Source organism: Trichoderma virens, assembly GCF_000170995.1.
Source record: "Trichoderma virens Gv29-8 chromosome Unknown TRIVIscaffold_92, whole genome shotgun sequence".
Lineage (NCBI taxonomy): Eukaryota > Fungi > Ascomycota > Sordariomycetes > Hypocreales > Hypocreaceae > Trichoderma > Trichoderma virens.
In genome coordinates this window covers 520908-540491 of record NW_014013657.1, presented here as the reverse complement: position 1 = coordinate 540491, position 19584 = coordinate 520908, and the positions used below count along the sequence as shown (strand labels likewise).

At 53.3% G+C, this 19584-nt stretch overlaps 10 protein-coding genes across 10 annotated transcripts; 6 read left to right on the top strand and 4 right to left on the bottom strand.

Moving 5' to 3' along the window:
• Nucleotides 1-230: 230 nt before the first annotated feature.
• Nucleotides 231-810, top strand: TRIVIDRAFT_38939 (uncharacterized protein; the record flags this gene model as incomplete). The annotated part of the gene is made up of 2 exons (XM_014094126.1): nucleotides 231-396; nucleotides 485-810. The coding sequence occupies 2 exons, from the start codon at nucleotides 231-233 to the stop codon at nucleotides 808-810; spliced, it is 492 nt and encodes a 163-aa protein (XP_013949601.1).
• Nucleotides 811-1051: 241 nt separating this feature from the next.
• Nucleotides 1052-3060, bottom strand: TRIVIDRAFT_87298 (glycosyltransferase family 62 protein; the record flags this gene model as incomplete). Its single annotated transcript, XM_014094125.1, has 2 exons — nucleotides 1052-1756; nucleotides 1820-3060. The coding sequence occupies 2 exons, from the start codon at nucleotides 2915-2917 to the stop codon at nucleotides 1736-1738; spliced, it is 1119 nt and encodes a 372-aa protein (XP_013949600.1).
• A 728-nt stretch (nucleotides 3061-3788) lies between these two features.
• TRIVIDRAFT_38353 (uncharacterized protein) lies at nucleotides 3789-5393 on the top strand (the record flags this gene model as incomplete). Its single annotated transcript, XM_014094124.1, has 8 exons — nucleotides 3789-3839; nucleotides 3922-4005; nucleotides 4248-4279; nucleotides 4340-4371; nucleotides 4436-4487; nucleotides 4556-4625; nucleotides 4682-4829; nucleotides 4888-5393. 8 exons carry the CDS (start codon nucleotides 3789-3791, stop codon nucleotides 5391-5393), a joined length of 975 nt encoding a protein of 324 aa, XP_013949599.1.
• A 569-nt stretch (nucleotides 5394-5962) lies between these two features.
• On the top strand, nucleotides 5963-6995 carry TRIVIDRAFT_38357 (uncharacterized protein; the record flags this gene model as incomplete). Its single annotated transcript, XM_014094123.1, has 2 exons — nucleotides 5963-6084; nucleotides 6146-6995. 2 exons carry the CDS (start codon nucleotides 5963-5965, stop codon nucleotides 6993-6995), a joined length of 972 nt encoding a protein of 323 aa, XP_013949598.1.
• Nucleotides 6996-7023: 28 nt separating this feature from the next.
• TRIVIDRAFT_196254 (uncharacterized protein) lies at nucleotides 7024-8687 on the bottom strand (the record flags this gene model as incomplete). Its single annotated transcript, XM_014094122.1, has 4 exons — nucleotides 7024-7067; nucleotides 7141-7542; nucleotides 7601-8498; nucleotides 8550-8687. The coding sequence occupies 4 exons, from the start codon at nucleotides 8685-8687 to the stop codon at nucleotides 7024-7026; spliced, it is 1482 nt and encodes a 493-aa protein (XP_013949597.1).
• Nucleotides 8688-9040: 353 nt separating this feature from the next.
• Nucleotides 9041-13064, top strand: TRIVIDRAFT_82613 (uncharacterized protein; the record flags this gene model as incomplete). The annotated part of the gene is made up of 8 exons (XM_014094121.1): nucleotides 9041-9249; nucleotides 9308-9487; nucleotides 9559-10191; nucleotides 10251-11267; nucleotides 11321-11780; nucleotides 11833-11866; nucleotides 11925-12456; nucleotides 12518-13064. 8 exons carry the CDS (start codon nucleotides 9219-9221, stop codon nucleotides 12922-12924), a joined length of 3294 nt encoding a protein of 1097 aa, XP_013949596.1.
• A 94-nt stretch (nucleotides 13065-13158) lies between these two features.
• On the bottom strand, nucleotides 13159-15342 carry TRIVIDRAFT_38043 (uncharacterized protein; the record flags this gene model as incomplete). The annotated part of the gene is made up of 1 exon (XM_014094120.1): nucleotides 13159-15342. One exon carries the CDS (start codon nucleotides 15340-15342, stop codon nucleotides 13159-13161), a length of 2184 nt encoding a protein of 727 aa, XP_013949595.1.
• A 369-nt stretch (nucleotides 15343-15711) lies between these two features.
• On the top strand, nucleotides 15712-16328 carry TRIVIDRAFT_165050 (uncharacterized protein; the record flags this gene model as incomplete). Its single annotated transcript, XM_014094119.1, has 3 exons — nucleotides 15712-16091; nucleotides 16162-16222; nucleotides 16293-16328. 3 exons carry the CDS (start codon nucleotides 15712-15714, stop codon nucleotides 16326-16328), a joined length of 477 nt encoding a protein of 158 aa, XP_013949594.1.
• A 247-nt stretch (nucleotides 16329-16575) lies between these two features.
• On the top strand, nucleotides 16576-17197 carry TRIVIDRAFT_184795 (uncharacterized protein; the record flags this gene model as incomplete). The annotated part of the gene is made up of 1 exon (XM_014094118.1): nucleotides 16576-17197. The coding sequence occupies one exon, from the start codon at nucleotides 16637-16639 to the stop codon at nucleotides 17195-17197; it is 561 nt and encodes a 186-aa protein (XP_013949593.1).
• Nucleotides 17198-17299: 102 nt separating this feature from the next.
• On the bottom strand, nucleotides 17300-19400 carry TRIVIDRAFT_217216 (uncharacterized protein; the record flags this gene model as incomplete). The annotated part of the gene is made up of 6 exons (XM_014094117.1): nucleotides 17300-17706; nucleotides 17769-17839; nucleotides 17920-18161; nucleotides 18233-18539; nucleotides 18599-18704; nucleotides 19335-19400. 5 exons carry the CDS (start codon nucleotides 18657-18659, stop codon nucleotides 17596-17598), a joined length of 792 nt encoding a protein of 263 aa, XP_013949592.1.
• Between the last annotated feature and the right edge of the window lie 184 nt (nucleotides 19401-19584).

The following is a 19584-nucleotide window of genomic DNA, read 5'->3' as shown; positions in this document are numbered from 1 at the left end:
TATCCCTGCCATCAGCTCCAGCTCCAGCCTCGCAGCTTGTTATTTGTTATTGTTTCCATTTCCATACTCGTGATACATAATAGTATTTTCCATAGGAGCGTTTCTCGTTTCGCGTCCATTTTTATTCTGCATCTATAGCGAAGCGATACTCTTTCAGCTCGACGCGATACCCCCCTTGTCTACACTCACCATCAAGGTAGCTGCTAAGCACAGCCGACGCAACAATCACAATGAGCGCAAGAAGCGGAGCGAAACGACTCATCAAGGAGCTGGAGAGCTGGCGCAAGGAGCGCAAGGACGAAAAGGGCGTGGAGAGGCTGGGCCCGGTCAACGAGGATGACTTATTCGAATGGGAAGCCGTCATCAACGGCAGGGAGATTGGCTCTGGCTACGATGGTGAGTTTGACTCTTCTTCTTGTCTCTCGTCGACGTTTTGCTTGTGGTTCTTGTTTTTTTTTTTTTGGCTAATTAATTCGTGTTACAGAGGGCCGCTGGCTCATCAACATCCAGATCCCCGCGCAGTACCCGCTGCAGCCGCCCAAGATGCGCTTCGTGACGACGATTGTGCACCCCAACATTGCGCTGCAGACGGGCGAGATCTGCCTCGACCTGCTCAAGGACAAGTGGACGCCGACGTACAGCGTGCTGCAGTGCGTGCGCGCCGTGCGCATGCTGCTGAGCTACCCCGAGACGGACAGCCCGCTCAACGTCGACGTCGCGGCGCTGCTGAGGGGCGGCGATGTTTTGGGGACGCGGAAGCTGGTGCAGTATTGGTGCTCTGAGCCCGAGGGGAGGTATGATGGGCCGTAAAGGGGGGGGACGTGGGAGAGGGTTTTGGTTTTGGATTCGGATGTTTGATGGTTTATATGTACGAACGTTTGTAATTGCTAGATGGTGGTGATATTGAATGGTTTGGATACCTAGGGATGGGTTGGATGATATGCTACGAGCACGAGGTTACAAAGGGACTTGGCCGTGGATCGAGCTTCAAGGATAATGCAGAACGCAAAATGCCCAAAAAAAAATATCGTCTTTGCACATCGCATTCATTGATTGATTGAATCTATTCCAACTCGCGTAAAAACATGGCTCTACTGCCGCCCACCCCCTTCCCAAGTTACATGACTAAAAGACAATATGATAAAGTAACGCATCGAGCATCCCCTGAGAAACAACCTTGATTACCTCCTCTCCCCCTTTTTCAATAAAAGCAATAGCCCCAGACCATCCACCATGACAAGAGACCGGACAAGGGTGTGGCCTGGAAATAAAAGATTGAAAACGGCTTCCTTCCCTCCCCTTTTTTTGGGTTTGTCTGTTTCCCCTCCTCCCTGCTGATGCCTGCGATCCCGACAGTAGTGATTGAAAAAGATATATAAGAAAGAGGGGGGGAAGGGGGATTTTTTCTATATAAAATTTCAACATGCCAGAGGTTAAGAGGTTAGATGCTTTCCACGAGAAAACGCCCGCGCCATGCCGCGCCGTGCCTGACCCTGCCCTGACTTCCTACCCAAGACACCCCGAAGCATCTTTTTTGTTTTAAAAAATCGATTCCAGAGAGTTGTAAAGAGGGGAGAATGAATCATGCAACCTGAGCATTTGATCCCTTACACCTCTCAATAGGAGCCCTCCTCCAATGCCATCGACGCTCAGCCCAACAGTCATAACCGTAATAAAATAAAGTGACAGGAGAGAACCGTCAAGTGAGAGAAAAAATTGGGGCGTAAATGTTAATTTACTCATTATAATGGTAGACCTAGACACATCAACGTTAGATAAGATATGCTTTAAACTTGGAGCCAAGAAGCTGGTGGCTTACTTTGTAGTTGGGGAGCCCGTACGGCTGCCACCCTAATCGCTTGGCCATCTTGGCAAAACCCTCGCTCTCAATCAGGTGGTAGAAGGAAAAGGCAGGGAACATGGCTCCGTCACGGTGCACATCAGCCTTGACCAGCAATGCGGTAGCACCAACTCCATCGAGGGGCTGCACCAGGTTCTTGTCACCACCAACAGTGTTCATGTAAGCAAGAAGTGTTCTGTAGGTTGCGAGCTCAGCGTAGCCCTCGAGCAGGATATCGTCCGGTCCCATTTGCTCCGCCATCTTGAGCGCATTCTCGCTGTCCTGCCAGCTGTTGAAGTCGTACGGCCGCTCAGCCATCTTCTTGGTGTCGGGGTCGTAGTATTTCTGGAAGCAGTTGGCAACGATGATGGCCTTGTCGTGGGACGCAAGATCCTGGATCAGCGTGGGGGGAGACTCGACAATGTCGGCGTCGAGCCACAGAACCCACGAGGTGGATGGGCCCAGTGTCGTGAAGAGCAGCGAGTTGCGTGCCTTGGCCATGACCTCACGGCGGGCCTTTTGGTTGCCCATCTTGTGGCGCTCTTTTTCGTCCTGGGACGCCACGGCAGGGTCAAAGTCCTGGCGCAGGATGATGATGCTCTTGAAGCGGTCCTTCTCCGGGCCATGGTTCTGCGTCTTCTGGATCTGCTGCTGCAGAAGAGACGTCGCTTGGTTGCCCTCCTTGGTCTTGGGCAGGATGAAGCCCAGGGTGATCAGCTCATGGGGGTAGCTGAGGCGCAAGAGATTGTCCCAATACTCCTGGTAGAACCTGGCCATGGGCGTCAGGATCAGGATGTGCTCCTTGTTCTTGACGGGATCCGCCGTCACGGTGACCTTGTTGAGGTTGTATCGCGTAACCGGCGGAGGGCCTTGGACAGCGCCTGACCGCGGGCTCTGGTAGGGCGAGGTAGGGGGCGATAGAGGATGCTGGGCCGAGATGATGGACAGACGGCTGGTGGAGGCGGGGCTCGAGGGCGAGACGAGGAAGATGATGATGAAGATGCAAAGCACCGCTCCCAAGATCAACGTCGAGGAATTGGCCTTCTTGAGGCGGACGGACCCCATGGGACGAGCCATGGAGCCTGATTTTGGTGGGCGTTGGTGATAGTGATGGGATTCGGATTCGATTTCGTTATCGCGATCAATTCGACCGGAGAGCAGCGCGGCGCACGCACAGATGCAAGAGCAAGAGGGATGGAGGAGAGGAAAAAAGACACTGGTGCGTCCAGCAGAAACGAGCGTCAGGGCATGGACGTTGAAGATTGGTCGTCTGTGCAGGAGTTGCGAAAGAAGGCAGAGCAAACTGCTCGTGCTCCGGTACTCGTACGCCCTCGCTAGTACCAAGTGGTACTTTGGGAAAAGGACAGAGTCAAAAATACGAGCAATTGCCTCTAAATCTAAATCAGGGGTCTCCGATTATGTCAGGCTAGGCCTATCACAGGTATAAAATTTCGATGGATCAATTGATAGCACCAAAGCATATGCTACAGTGCAGGTGGCTGTGGTTGCAGTACTAGACTTGATACGCCAGAGATCAAATGCAACTCTGCCATTGGGGCAATCAGAATATTATCCCCAAGATTGGAGGAAATCATGGACCTTCAATGTCGTAAATGGTCAATGCGGTGTGCGTGCCTGGAAAAGGCAGACGGGAGCCAAGAAAAGATCATCCCCCAGCACCTGTAGTAATACCTGTAGCAATACCTGTAGCGATAGGCTAATAGTGCACTGGGCACCCTGGAACCCCCCTGCTCCGGGCATGTGCCTGACTGGTACCGCTCCCGGCTTCCATCGCTAGCCTGTGCATTTCTAGCAGGCCAATTCCGCCTTCAGTTGTCACGACTCGAAACGTTTCTCTTCATCCAAACATCCGCTCTTTGTTGATTCTCTAGTCCGGAGCCGCACAAGAATACATTTATCTGCAGTATCCCTTATCTCCATCACCGCAATGGCTTCTGATAAGATGGACCGCGGCCTCGACGAAATCATTGCAGACAAGGTTGGTCCACGCATCCATCTTCCCATACCGCCAGCCTCGTCCTCTCCCGAAGTCGCAAGACCATGGCTAACTCGTCCATCAGCGCAGCAATGGACCTCGAACCCGACGCGGTGGTGGCGACCGCCGCCGTGACCGTCAGGACTATCCCCGTGACGGGGTGAAAAAGGTGCGTGTTGTCGTCGTCCCCTTTGCAGGCTTCCCAGCTGCTACGCGAGGCTGACTCGCCACTCGGTCAAAGGTTGAAACTGAGCCCTTCCTCTCCTCCCTCTGAATCGTCTGGCACTCGACTTCGTCAATTGCTCTGCGCACTCCTTCGGTCAATCGATTTTCGGAGTTTTTTGCCGATCCGTGACTGGGTCTTACGCTGTGGATTTCCTCGCTAACCAGCTCTTTTGGTCGACCGTGCAGTCTCTCCGCAACGAGCCTCGAAACTTGGATAGGTTGGTCCTGAGAAGCCATATATACAGACCACCGAGCATATACTAATGGCATTTTCGCAGCGAATGGGTTCATGATCGATACGAAGAGAACAGTATAGTCACATCCTGCCTCTATTAATCAATTCCTCTCCCTTGAACCCGACTCATGATTTCCAGCGTATCGCAACAGAGGCCCTGCACCGCGTCGCAGGCGCGAATCTCCCAGCGGGTAAGCCTACTCACAAAACAAATGAAGCGGTGATTCGATCCTCCCCTTTTGCTAACTCTTATTCTCAGCGGAGAAGCCCGCGGCGCACGACTCCGAGTTGAGAATATCCACTACGATCTCACCGAGGAAGATCTCGACGTACGTCACGTTTGGGGATGAAAGACACCTTGGTACCACGGCTGACATGATGACAGGAACTCTTCAGAAGAATTGGTCCCATTACAAAGCTGCAACTGCGCTACGATCGGTCTGGACGGTCCGAGGGCGTAGCTTTCGTGACATATGAAAGCAAGGACGATGCCGCAGAGGCTGTGAGACAGTTTGATGGTGCCAACGCGAACGGTACGTCCCCTTCAAACGAATCTGCTGTCTGATTTTTGCAACTGACACGATTGTATAGGCCAGCCAATTCGTTTGACCGTCATGCCAAGCGGCCCTTCCCGAAACCCATTTGATACTGCCGTGATGCCAGGGAAGCCTTTGTCCGAACGCATCTCTGCTCCTGGTGGCAGATCTCGATCGCTCTCCCCTCCTCGCCGATACGATGAAGAAGATGCCGCTCGCAGGGGCATTGACCGATATGTTCCTGGCGGAAGTCGTTCCAGAAGCCCCATGCCACCTCGTCGTGGAGGACGTCGTCCCGGTGCCCGACGAGAGGGTGGTGGGGGAAGGGATCAGGATGCGGGTCGCGGTGGCCGGGGAGGCGGAGCAAACGGAGGAAACGGCCGTGCTGCACGAACAAATACGCCGCGACCCAAGAAGACCCAGGAGGAATTGGACGCCGAGATGGAGGATTACTTCAACGCCAACGGCGGAGCCCCAGAGCCTGCTGCGGAAGCTGCCGCGCCCAGCGGAGAGACTGCTGCTGCACCTGCTATCCCTGATGATATGGACATGATTGAGTAACCTGGATCATTGCGTTTTGGTAAAGGGGAATGTGTTTTATGAGGGTATTGGAGTATTGGACTCGTTTTACAGAAGATGCCATCTGAAGCATGGGGGGACAGTGCATATATATAATTAAGCTGGGTGTATTGTCGTTACGAATGCATTGCTTTTTCGGGTCAGACTTATGACATGATGCTTTGATTACCTACCTTGTGTGTTTCATGGTTTGTAGACTCATGCCCCATTTTGAGCATACCAAAGAGATGGTCTGCGATGTCCTCGCTCTCAGCAGCGACCACGGCTTTTGTGAAGTCGATAGGCAAAGTCCATTGCAAGGATACTCTGCAAATTGGCTGCTTGGAGTCTCGCCATCCATAGCCATTGGCCGGGCAGATCCACCATTGACAAGCGCCATATCATCCAGATTGATATCGCGGCTCGGATATAACTTGATGTGCACTATTTCGTCAGCTAAGATCTCTAATACGCCATAGCTGCAACCCATAGAGTGCAATTTGGCAAACACATTGCTCTTATCTACCCCTCCTCTCTCAGTATATACAATCTGCGAGATATTGCCCGTCACAATGGCGAGTACGAGCATACCAACCAAAGTCGGCATTTTGTCGTTGGGTGACATGGGCGCTGGCATTGCCAGGCTCTTAATTGCGCATGGCTTCCCCGTCTCGACAAACTGCCAAGGGCGCAGGTGAGTTGGTATTTATAGATGTCTAAATAAAGTTCGAAAATAACTAAATACCTGTCGTTAGTGAGGATACGGTTGAGAGAGCCCGTAATGCTGGCGTTGAGCTTCTCTCGTCCGACTTGGAGCTTGTCCAGCAGTGCAGTGTCATCTTCTCAGTCGTCCCGCCACGCGATGCCGAGGCCACGGCTCAGCGAGTTGTCGATGCCCTGTCGGGTGGCTCGAGAAAAGAGACGCTTTACTATGTCGATCTGAACGCCGTTGCGCCGTCGACGTGTAAGAGCATCGTGGCGCTCTTTGAAAAGGCGAGGGTGCCTGTCAAGTTCATCGACGCCTGCATCCTGGGCGGGCCTCCAAGTCTCAAGAAGGCCAACCAAGAGGGCGGAGAAGCCGTGTGGGATCAGCCTAGTATTCCCATTTCGGGGCCTCATTCGTTGACGTCGCTGCCGGATGGGGAGAAGCTCGCATCTGTGCTGCAGCTGCGATCCATTTCGGAGGAGATTGGTGCGGCGAGCGGTCTCAAAATGTGCTTTGCGTCAATCACAAAGGGGTTCACAGCGTTGGTGACGCAGTCCTTCACGACGGCGCATCGGCTCGGGGTGGTGGATGAACTGAAGCTGGAGCTGAACCAGATGGTGCCGGCGATGCTGACGAGAGGGGAGAAGGGCGTTCCGGGGATGCCGCCAAAGGCGTACCGCTGGGTGAGAGAGATGGAGGAGATTTCGAAGACGTTCCATGAGGAGGGCGGCTGGGACAGGACGGTGTTTGAGGGCATTGCTGGGGTTTACAAGGCGGTCGCGGAAGACGGGGTTCTTGGGCAGGAGAAGATTGGGAAGAGGAAGAGAGGGACTAGCTTGGAGGATGTTGCGTCGTTGATGGCAGAGGGGCTAGAGTTGAAGAAGAAGAAGACAGAGTAGACAGCTGCGATTATATATATATATAGATTTATGATGATGAGAGGTGATATATACAACTATTAGATAGGATGACTTTAGTGGTGCTTCAGTCCATCCAATACAAGGGATCCAACATCCTCTATTCCAAACAAGCTTCTCAAAACACCCGGCTTCGTCTCAGGCTCCCTCCCATATACCCTCGAATGGGGGACGCTCAGCTTTGTCTCCTTGCCGCTGGGCAAGCCTTGGCCAGAGAGATAGATGGCCGAATTCGAAAGAGCGCCGAAATGCTGTCCGATGAAGCCCTGGATCGGCTCCGGATCTCTGGGAACCGCGACGTCTCCGGAAACGCCGAAAGCTACGCCAGGAACAAAGGGTTCCGTAATGTCCGGAAGGGCTGGTGCAGACATGAAGAACTGGATCTGTGAGCCCTGGGGAGTGAAGCCGCCGCCGCTCATCGATTGTATAAAGTTCTGCATCTCTTCCTCTTCCGACAGGGAAAAGTGCGTTCGTTGAGGGTCAAGGGATAATAATCCCTTTTTAGCTCCCCAACCACCACCGCCGCTCACTAATGACCAGAGTCAGCTCACGTTTTGCCTTGAATACATTTAGAGCTTCACACTTACAAATCTTGTACAGACGGCCGCCATGGCTATAAAGCTTTTTGAGATGCTGGCCGGTGGCTTTTACGGTATCTCTGATGTCATCGACGTCTGGCAGCACTGATATTGGCTCAGGAGCTTCCTCGAGCCAATCTTCCAAGGCGCCTGAAGTCTCTGGATTAGGAATAACCATTGCCCAGACCCCAACTGGGCCAGATAAAACTCCAGACTGGGTGTTCTGCTTGTGGAGGGCATTCACAATGTCTTCCAGCTCAGTAGAAGCTGGGATTGTGGTACCGTCAACTTCAATTCCTCGAATGATGTTGCCGAAGCTCTCAGTCACAGTTCGGGGCTGCGTCAATGGCATCAGGGGTGTCCACATATCGAGATGGGCTAATGATTCAAGATCGTCATCTAGCGCGACTCTCACAAATTGTGAGTGCTTTTCTGTTTGGCGAGCGAGATGAGTGGTGCTTCGAGTCAAGTCAAACTCAGACGACAAAAGTGTAGATGCTCTGTTGTTGTGGAATGTAGTTCTAGCCAGAGGCAGCGTTAATGCGGGATCCCCCAGGCTAAATGTCAAGGCAGACACTGAATCTGCATCGTCCTTGGATTTTGGCGGCGACTGCTGCCACAATTGCGGCAGCATGTCGTTTAAATGACCTCGTAAGACTGATACCCCCTGGAAAGGTCTGAGTGAACCTATCGGGCCTGCCAGATGGTCGACCACTGCGCTTAGCACATGGAATCTCCCCACGTCAGCAGAGCCAGCCATCAGTCTAGCAAATTCTCCCATGATGTTTGCATCTTCCAAGTCTTTGGCAAAGTCTGGCGTTGTGAGGAGCACTGCTGCGTTGTGGCCGTCGGCATTTTCCAAGGCTTTCTTGCCTCTCAGTTGCTCAAAGAGCTCCCCATAGTTGACCTGAGAAACATTAATAAACTGTTTGCCACAAGTTTTGATACCGTCGCTCACTTTTGTATCTGCCGGTAGAGCATATGTGAATCTGGTCTGGCTATTACCGGAAACGTTTGAATAAGATCTTCTTAAAAATGATGCGCCTCGTCTTGAAAGCAAGCTTCTCAAAGCTTGCTGGGATGGCCGGATAATCATTTTAAACAAGAGGCCAGGCTAATCTTTGCACCAAGATTATGCCGGCTATTTCCCTTGAAAGATAGAATGACGAAGACTTCTTAGAATAAATAAGTTATTAAACAATGAAACAACGTAAGCGAAGAGATTTCATATAAAGATGACGATACTGGAGAATGTTGATTTACATGGAATGAATTCCTTAGTGGTTTTGCCCATGTAAGAGCGTCTGTGGCGCACATTGTGGCTTGAAAGCCATTTTGGCTCCCAATTGCCATCTGTACCCCGCGGCACCGCCACACCCCTCAACATCCCACCTGATAAGGGCAGTGACTCAAATTTCAGACCAAGAAACTCAGACTCTGAATCCGATAGCGCGATCAGAGCCGGTCATTCAACGGGTGAATCTTTGACGCATAGGATTGACGAGGAGGCCAATTCACTCTAGGGCTTCCCCGAATAACATCCAGCACGACGTTCAGATTCGCGGCTCGAGCACTTCGCGTGCGGCCAGTTTATCCTGCAAGATCTTTCACTACCACACGTGCGATCATGGCGACCAACTCTGGACGAGGAAATCCCAGTAGGTCATTGCGAGAACAGAGCTGCAAAAGGTCGTGACTAATGGATGCGATACACAGTCGCGGCGACCGAGGGCATCCAGGAAACCAGCACCGCGCCCCCCAAGGTCTCCGGCGAGGTCAAGCAAGAGATTGCCAACTCGACCCAATCTGCTGCTCCTGGAGAGCACTCTTCGGGTCAGGATGCCGGCGTTGTGCCCCCTGCCGAGGGGCCTGCGAAAGTAAAGTCCGAAAAGGAGTGTAAGGGATCCCATGCTTCTCCACGTCCAACCTAAACTCCTGAGAGCTACCGATCTAACTTATCCGTGCAGTGGAGAAGGAACGCAAGAAGGCTGAAAAGGCCGCCAAGCTCGAGGCGAAAAAGGCAAAGGCTGCTGCTGCCGCTGCGGCCCCTGTCAAGGAGAAGAAGGCTAAGAAGGAGAAGGTAGAGGAGGAGCCGCTCCCCGTCTACGTCGAAGATACCCCCGTTGGAGAGAAGAAGCGCATTCGATCGTTCGACGACCCTCACTTCAAGGCATACAACCCCGTTGCCGTCGAGTCCGCATGGTATACCTGGTGGGAGAAGGAAGGCTTTTTCAAGCCCGAGTTCACTGCAGACGGAAATGTCAAGGATGAAGGCAGCTTCGTCATTGTCCACCCGCCTCCCAATGTTACCGGTAACCTGCACATGGGACACGCCCTGGGCGATTCGCTTCAGGATCTCATGATCCGATGGAACAGGATGCAGGGCAAGACTACTCTGTGGCTTCCCGGTTGTGACCATGCTGGTATCTCGACCCAGAGCGTTGTCGAGAACATGCTGTGGAGAAAGAACCAGCAGACCAGACACGACCTCGGCCGAGAGAAGTTTGTCGAGACTGTCTGGGAGTGGAAGGAGGATTACCACAAGCGTATCAACAAGGCCTTGACCAGCTTGGGTAGCTCATTCGACTGGAGCCGTGAAGGTGTGTACCATCAGTTCAAACAAGCCATAGTCTGTTTCTTTACGGCTAACAATGCGCAGCTTTCACCATGGACCCCAACTTGACAAAGGCCGTCGTCGAAACCTTCGTTCAGCTTCACGAGGAGGGCATCATCTACCGTGCCAACAGACTTGTCAACTGGTGCACAAAGCTCAACACTGCTCTTTCAAACCTCGAGGTCCAGAACAAGGAGCTCACAGGAAGGACGCTCCTCGATGTCCCCGGATATGACAAGAAGGTCGAGTTCGGTGTCATTGTTCATTTCAAGTACCCTATCGAGGGCAGCGATGAGACTGTCGAGGTTGCCACTACCCGTATTGAAACCATGCTGGGTGATACTGGTATTGCTGTTCACCCCAAGGATGCGAGGTACACACACCTGATTGGCAAGAGTGCTGTCCACCCATTCATCCCAGGACGCAAGCTGCCCATCATCGCCGACGAGTATGTCGACATGGAGTTCGGAACTGGAGCTGTCAAGCTGACTCCCGCCCACGACCCCAATGATTTCACCCTTGGCCAGAAGCACAACCTGGAGTTCATCAACATTCTCACTGACGATGGCCTGATGAACGAGAATGCTGGACCGTACAAGGGCCAGAAGCGCTTTGATGTCAGATACTCCATCCAGGATGCCCTGAAGGAGAAGGGCCTGTATGTGGACAAGAAGGACAACCCGATGAAGGTTCCTCTGTGTGAAAAGTCCAAGGACATTATCGAGCCCATCATGAAGCCCCAATGGTGGGTTAGAATGAAGGAGCTTGCTGAGCCCGCCCTTCAGGCTGTCCGAGATGGCAAGATCAAGATCCGACCTGAGAGCGCTGAGAAGAGCTACTTCCGCTGGCTTGAGGATATCAACGACTGGTGCATCAGCCGACAGTTGTGGTGGGGCCACAGATGTCCTGCATACTTTGCCAAGATTGAGGGAGGCTCCGAGGGCATCCCCGAGGACAAGCTCTGGTTTACTGGAAGAACTAGAGAAGAGGCAGAGAAGAAGGCCAAGGCGGCCTTCCCCGACAAGACCTTCACTCTTGAGCAGGATGAGGACGTTCTTGATAGTGAGTTCATACGGCATCCGATTACAGCTTCTTTAACACTAACAATGACATAGCATGGTTCTCATCTGGCCTGTGGCCGTTCAGCACTCTGGGTTGGCCCGAGAAGACGGTCGACTTTGAGAAGCTGTTCCCTACTAGCGTTCTCGAGACTGGCTGGGACATTCTCTTCTTCTGGATTGCCAGAATGGTCATGCTCAGCTTGAAGCTAACTGGACAGGTTCCATTCAGGGAGGTTTACTGCCACAGTCTCGTCAGAGATTCAGAGGGCCGGAAAATGAGCAAGAGTTTGGGTAACGTCGTCGACCCCCTGGACGTCATTGCCGGTATCAAGTTGGAAGATTTGCACGCGAAGCTTCTTCTGGGTAACCTGCACCCAAGCGAGGTCCAGAAGGCGACCAAGTATCAGAAGACTGCTTTCCCTGATGGCATTCCTGAGTGCGGAGCTGACGCACTCCGTTTCACCATGATCAATGCCACAACCGGCGGTGGTGACATCAACCTGGAAGTCAAGATGTAAGCAGATCGCAAGGTTGATTCCCCCCAACTCCGCTGACACCATCATTAGTATCCACGGTTACCGAAAATTCTGTAACAAGATTGTATGTCATGGAAACCCAGTCTCTCGCTTCCTTTCCCTCGCGCTAACATCAGCATCAGTTCCAAGCAACCAAGTACGTCTTGGGAAGTCTGCCCCAGGACTTTGTTCCCTCAAAAACTGGAGCCGTTCCTGGCAAGACTCTGGCGGAGAGATGGATTCTCCACAAGATGAACCAGGCCGCCAAGGAGATCAACATCGCCCTTGCCGATCGAGAGTTCTCAAAGTCCTCAATCATTGTTTACCGCTACTGGTACAACGAACTCTGTGACGTGTACATTGAAAACTCAAAGGCCATTATCCGCGATGGCACTGAGGAGGAGCGCAACTCGGCTATCCAGACCTTGTACACTGCTCTTGAGGCAGCGCTCACAATGATCCACCCCTTCATGCCTTTCATCACCGAGGAGATGTGGCAGAGAATGCCCCGGAGACCCAGCGATGAGACAAAGTCCATCATGATTGCCAAGTACCCCACGTACAATGCTGTTCTTGACGACCCGGCCTCAGAGGCGGCCTATGAGCTTGTGCTCGACTGCACCAAGGCTTCCCGATCGCTCATGTCAGAGTATGCCATCAAGGAGGACGCTGAGAGTAAGTAGATTCCCATACCTAAACCAGTCTACTTCATTATCTAACACGGTATCAAAAACAGTCATCATCCAGGCCTACAACGCAGAGGCTCTCCAGACATGCAAGAACGAAGTCTCTTCCATCAAGTCCCTCAGCGGCAAGAGCGTCAAGACCATGGAGGTCGTCGGCCCCGATGCTCCCCGACCTCTCGGTAGCGTTGCTTACCCCGTCTCTACCGTCGCCTCCGTCTTCCTGCACGTCAAGGGCAGAGTGGACATTGATGCCGAGATTGTCAAGGCGCAGAAGAAGCTTGAGAAGACCAACGGCAACATCCAGAAGCAGGAGAAGCTCATCGCGGATCCTGGATACAAGGAGAAGGTGTCGGCGGCCGTCCAGGAGGGTGACCTCCAGAGATTGGCTGATGCCAAGCATGACAAGCACAGCTTGGAGGAGACGATTAAGCAGTTTGAGCAGCTCAAGTTGGAGTAGACAGTGTAGAATGTGTGCTTAAAAAAGAGTAGCCTGAGACCTAAAGGGCTGCATTCTCATGTAGATGGAAAAGGAGTAAAATCTCTAGAGTACACGACAGAGAATTAAAAGGGGAACAAAAATAAAAGAGCTGTTAAACTAATGACCAGTATTTCTCTACCATACAATTGACATGTGAACCTAAACTCCGCTCTTTTGCATAAACCATTATATAAGTTGGCAGATATAATCAAGTTACCAAGTTCCCTTGCCGCCACCTCCTTTGGCCCCTTCGGACGCAGCAGCCTCGTCCTTCTTGCTAGCTCCGCCGCGAACCGGCCTCGACTGCGCCGCCTCGTGTCGTTTGAGCTCGTCCGGTACCTTGGAGATGGAGCTCTTGCTCAAGATCTGTTTGAGATCATACAGCACATCCGAGTCCTCGTTACCCAGGAAGGTAATAGCCACACCACTCTTTCCAGCACGACCAGTACGACCGATACGATGGGTGTAGCTCTCAATGTTGGTAGCCATGTTGAAGTTGATGACGAGCGAGACGTCCGGCACGTCGATACCACGACCAGCAAGATCGGTCGCAACGAGGACCTGCGTCTGGCCCGAGCGGACGGACGCGAGCGCGGCCTCTCGCTGCTCCTGCGTCTTGGATCCGTGCAGCGTGACGACGGACCAGCCCATGGACTTGATGTCGCGCGCGACGGCGTCGCAGTTGCGCTTGATATTGACGAAGACGATGATGGGCGGCGCGAAGACGTTGGAGGACAGGATCTCCTGCAGCCGCTTCTTGCGCCGGTCCTCGCCGGAGACGAACTCGACGCGCTGCTCGACAGTGTCGACGGCCTCGCCGGCGTTACCGATGGTGACGATGGCGGGGCGACGGAGGTACTTTTTGGCAATCTTCTCGACCAGCGGAGGCATGGTGGCCGTGTACATCATTGTCTGGCGATAGCGGTCTTTGCCTCCCACGTAGCGCTTCATGAGCTGGGCGTTTTCGGCGTCGTCTGTATCCGGCTTCTCGTTGGATACGGGTAAGGCATCGAGGATTTTGTTGACCGAGTCCTCGAAACCAAGGTCAATCATTCGATCAGCCTCGTCCATGATGATGTAGCAGCACTGGACGAGAACAAGAAGTCTTCTCTCAATGCAATCGACGAGACGACCCGGCGTCGCGACGATAATCTCCGCGCCGTTGCGCAGGGCAAAGGCCTGCTCCTCCAGCGAATGTCCACCAACGATGCTAACACACCTGAAGCCGAGCGGCTCGGCGAACTTTCTCGCCTCGGTCTCAATCTGCTGCACCAGTTCACGGGTCGGCGCGATGATGAGCGCGTACGGGCCGTCGTTCTTGTTGGCCTCTGTGAGGGGCGGCAGGTCCGAAATGTACACCAAAAGGGGCAGTAGGAAAGCGGCAGTTTTACCGGAACCTGTGACGGCAACACCAATAAGATCGCGGGCTTGCAAGGCAATGGGGATGGCTGCTCGCTGAATAGCAGAGGGTTCCTTGTAGCCAACATTGTCCACGATGTCAAGCAGCCGTCGCGGCAGCCCGGATTCTTGCCAGTTGCGCATAGGGTTGGGAATCGCGCCGCCCTTAGTCGAGATGCCAAAGTCCTCCTTGAAGATGCGCCAGTCTCGCTCGCGCATCTCGTTGAGGTCCTTGTCCGACCAGTGCCGCCCCAGGCCCGTCCTCTCAGCCCTCTCCTTCGCCCTGTCGCGCGCCCTGTAAAAGTCTTCCATGATTCCTATTGCTCGCTCCTTGCCGTGTTCCAGATCGCGCTGCTCAATCATCTTTGCTCGCTTGCGCGCTCGCTGCTCGGCCTCTTTGTCGAACTCGCCGCCCACGCCCGCCAGGGAGCCGCCTCTGTTGACGCTCTGGCTCATGTACAGCGGGTCGTTGTCTCTCGATGTGTCTTCGTCTGCATCCCACTCAAAGTTGAACTTCTTCTCCGTCGTCCGCATTCGCTTCTTCTTGGCCGAAAAAGTCGACTGCTGGTTGACCTCGGGGCCAAGGTAGCGCGACCGCAGCAGCGAGTCCTCAATCTCCGCCGCCGAGCGCTTGACGCCTTCGGTCTTTGAATTCTTCTTTCCTTCTCGCCCATCTCGCCCATCTCGTCCATCTCGGCCTCTGCCGCTACCACTGCCTCCAGCTGGTTGGTTCATCGCCCTCGGGCCTGTGGGAGGCGCGATGCCGTTGGGGGCGCCGTTGGAGGCTGGCAGGCCATTTGCGCGGGATTCCCATTTTCTCTCTTCCTGTAGTCGCTTTTGTGAATCGTCGGCGGCCTTGCGCTTCTTCTCTTCTTCCTCTTGCTTCGCCTTCTCGGCTGCTAGTCGTTCGCGTTCCGCCTTGGGGATGAATCTGGGCTTGGCCGCAGCAGCATCAGCCGCCTTCTTTTTTCGAAGGATCTCTTCTATATCGAGGGGCATATCTGTTTGTATGTTCAAGAGATAAAAGGATAGGAAGGGTACAGAAAAAAAAATGAAAAGCCTGCAGTAATTAGTTTCTGACGTGAAACCAATTCCAGAATGATCTTGGGCAAGCAGGAAGCAGGCAAGGCTATGGATTATGGAGAGCTACCGACCCACTCAATGATTAATAGCCAATAGGATCTATAAGAATCAGTGGGTCTTGTTTAGTGGATGCTCAGCCTTGGGAATCTCGAAATCGAATTCTAATTAGGAACCTCTAAAAAAGAACCTCCCCGCGATCAGCTCATATCGGGAGAACCGCCCTGCCATTCCGCCCTCTTTCTCCCGAACCAGGCCAATGCCAGCGTCTGGCACCTCATAGCGCCCATGGCCTCTCCCTCCAACTTCGTCCAGCTCGCAAAGAGCCTCCCAGAGCCGCTGCAGCGCTTCTTTGCGCGCTGGCCGCCCGCGGCGCTCGTCGCACCCGGCACTGCTCCGACGCCGTTCCAGGAGCAACGGCCGAATCCCTTTCGATTCTACAAGCACCCCGTGACTGGGAGATGGCAGGATCCCGTCTACTCGCAGCGGAGACAGGCGCATCTCGTCAAGCTTGCGCGGGAGCACGGCGTTGAAGAGCTGCTGCCGGAGACGACCAAGGGCACCGAATACCAGCTGGCTCATCGTGTTGAGCATGGTCTGAGAGTCAAGGGTACGGGTGTGGGACAGAAGGTCAAGGGTCACATCCACGAACGACACATGATTGCAAAGTACGTCAATCATCTTCTTGTCCATCTTCTTCGTGTTATTAGACCACTGGAGACTAACACCACCTTCCAGGATGGAACAGAGGAGAAAAGCCATGCTGGATATGCCCAGACTCATCCGGGCCTGGAAAAGTGTAAGAATCTATCCCTCTCGTACCGATTTACTACAAGCCACGCAGTATAGCTGACCTAGAAACACAACAGATCGGGAAGAGAAACTGGACCAAGTTTCCGAAATAAACGAGATGATGCAGGAAAAAAACCACTTTATCCCGGCGAATATGTACATGCGCCGTGTATTTCTATGTACAACAATGAGAAACGAATATCCAGATTCACTTCACTCTCTCTGCTTCCCTTTTCCCGTGCCTGATTCAGCCTTTCCATCATGTCTTGCCTATAGAAACAAAGGCTCGTTAGCATCACGTGATTTCGACATGTCTAAATTTGCCGCCTCAAGTATCTTTTCAACACAAGCATCCAAAGCCATGTATAGAAACACATAAATCGTATAAGCATCTACATTATATTTAATATTTTAACAACTCATGGCCCTTTCTTCGCCGTCTCACTACGAAATCCTCGGCCTCACCCCCACCATCCTCAACTCCCAACATGACCCCTCCACACTCATAAAGCAAGCCTATCGCAGGGCCCTCCTCCGTCACCATCCCGACAAGGCTGCTGCTGCCACTCCCGCGATCTCATTATCAGCCTCATCACCCTCTCAGCTCTATACAATAGATCAAATTACACAGGCCTTCACAGTCCTCTCATCACCTCACCAGCGCAGCACCTACGACGCCAATCTCCGTCTCACCAGGGCTAAAAGTGACGGCTCCCACGCCCGTTTTCAAACAGGCATCGAAAACGTCGACTTGGATGATTTGCAGTTCGACGAAGGGGAAGAGCGCTGGTATAGATCCTGTCGCTGTGGCAATGATCGCGGGTATTCCTTTCAGGAGTCAGATTTAGAAGAGGTCGAGCACGAGGGGGTGCTCATGGTTGGCTGCCACGACTGCAGCCTTTGGCTTAAAGTTCACTTTGCAGTTATGGAAGAAGCAGATGACAGTCATCCGTCGACGCCAAATAAAAAGGAGCCAAGTTGACTTTATTGTAGCATATGCCACAAAACTCGTGGCAAGAACCAAGTGTGAATGTGATTAGCAGGGCGTTTTCAGAAGGTCCATCAGCAAGCATGTGTAAAGGCTGCTTGGTAAAAAGTAAAATAATATTAAAAAGCAATTTTAGTAGTTTTTATTTGTCCAGACGGCTACGCATCAAGAGTCTAAAAGCAGAACCTCCAATATGCTCTTCTTCAATCCTCCCTGCCAGTCCGTTGAGGGGGAACCAAACCGGTTCTCTCCCCGAAAGTTGCGTGTTTACCTAAACGATGCCGAAGCTCTTGATCAAAAACGAAGTCTTCCATCCACTCCGTAGACACCAGCCCATCCGATACCAAAGCGACCAAAGCCTAGAGATTCATCCCGCGCTCCCCTAACTGAGTTTACTCAGCCTTGGGCTCCTCAGCGGGAGCACCCTCAGCGGGGGTCTCCTCCTTGGCGGGGGCATCGGCCTGGCCAGAAGTGTTCTCGGCCTCAGAAGAGGTCCAGAGGGTCTTTGATAAACGAGTTAGTAAAAGATGTACAATCAATTATGAGGGTGGGGGGAAATGCGTACCAGGTTGTCGCGGAGCAGCTGCATGATGAGGGTAGAATCCTTATAGCTCTCCTCGCTAAGAGTGTCGAGCTCTGCGGTGGGTGCGTCAGCGACTATCAATTAGAGCAGCCAACGGAATTGGCTCTTTTCCCTCTCAAATGAGTAAACTTACCAGCAATAGCATCGTCAAATGCCTGCTTGGCGAGGTGGCAAGCCTGGTCAGGGGCGTTGAGGATCTCGTAGTAGAAGACGGAGAAGTTCAGCGCAAGGCCCAGGCGGATAGGGTGGGTAGGAGGCAGCTCAGTCTGGGCAACCTCGGTAGCAGCCTTGTAAGCCTCGAGAGACTTGTCGGCGGAGTCCTTGCGGCGGTCACCAATGGCGAACTCGGCAAGGTAACGGTGGTAGTCACCCTTCCTGTGATGGTGCAAGAAGAAATTAGCTCAATTCGACACACGGAAGCATTGGGAGCAACACGGTATGCGCACATCTTGTGGTAGAAGACCTTGGACTCTCCGGACTTGGCAGAAGGAATCAGGTGCTGGTCAAGGACCTCGAGGATATCGTCGCAGATCTTGGCAAGCTCGTTCTCAATCTTCTGGCGGTACTCCTTGATAAGGGTGACCTGGGAAGAATTGCCCTTAGACTCCTCCTTCTGCTCAATAGAGGTGACTATTCTCCAGGAGGCACGGCGGGCGCCAATGACGTTCTTGTAGGCGACGGAGAGGAGGTTGCGCTCCTCGACGGTCAGGTCGCGGTCCTCGGAGGCAACGATCTTCATGTTCTCAACCATCTCTGTTGGGAAACCTCGGTCAGCGCGATCGATCGGGGGGAGAGAAAAGCGAGCAACGAACCCTCATATCGCTCGGCCTGCTCGGCGAGCTTGGCCAGATAAACAGCATCTTCGTGACCCATTTTGACGGTAGATTTGGTTGATTTTTTGGATTTTTTTTATGGCAGCTGGTCTCAATCAGTCAGCGGGTTGCACGCGTCGGAGATGGCGTAACACAGAAAGTGAGAGAGTTGGATCGGGGAAATAGGCGAGCGTTTAGGGGCGAGGATTTCACAAGGGGGAATGGGAAGAATAAAAAAAAAATCTCAGTGCAAGGGGAGCAAGGCAGCAGCCACAGCCTCATCAAGATCAAGGTAAATCCTGCGCAAAAGAGCACCGTGGCAGGAACAAGTGCCGCAGGGCTGACTCTACAACGAGGCCCAAGTGAGGCTTGCTCCCCCGCTCCTTAAACCCCACCAAAGGGGTTTAACAGCGAATGCGCCAGCTACCGCGACGGCCACACAGGCCTCCGAGCGACGGGATCAAGGCCGATTCCAGGGCCCAATAGCGCTGATAGAGTCGCAAGCAGCTGCTCGGTCCCAACGCGATTGACGGCTCTAGAAGCGCTGCCTCTTGCGTGCCCGGGGGGTTGCCCGGCCATGACGACAGCGAGGAGGGGCGCGCGCCATGCCATAAGGCGCTCACATAGCGAGGCGGGAATGCTATCAGGGCGGGAGAGGATGGGCTGCTGTCGAGGGCAAAAGGAGAGGGATGCAGAGTTTGGCGGGATGCAGAGGGCGGGAGAGATACGTACGTACGATGAGACGCGGTTCTGGGAAAGGGGGGGGTTTGATGCTTCGTTGAGAGGGAGAGAAAGGAAATGGAACTTGCAAGATTTAAGCTGTTGCTGAGGTCGGGTCCCCGTTAGCCAGCGCATTGATTCAAGCGTCCTAATAGGTAGCGAATAGCGGTTGTCGAGCGCTTTGCCCATGGGCCTCACGTGCCGGAGGAGCCTCACCCTTTTCAGGGCTCAGGCGGGCAAAGTACAGGAACCTGTGGGTACTTGGA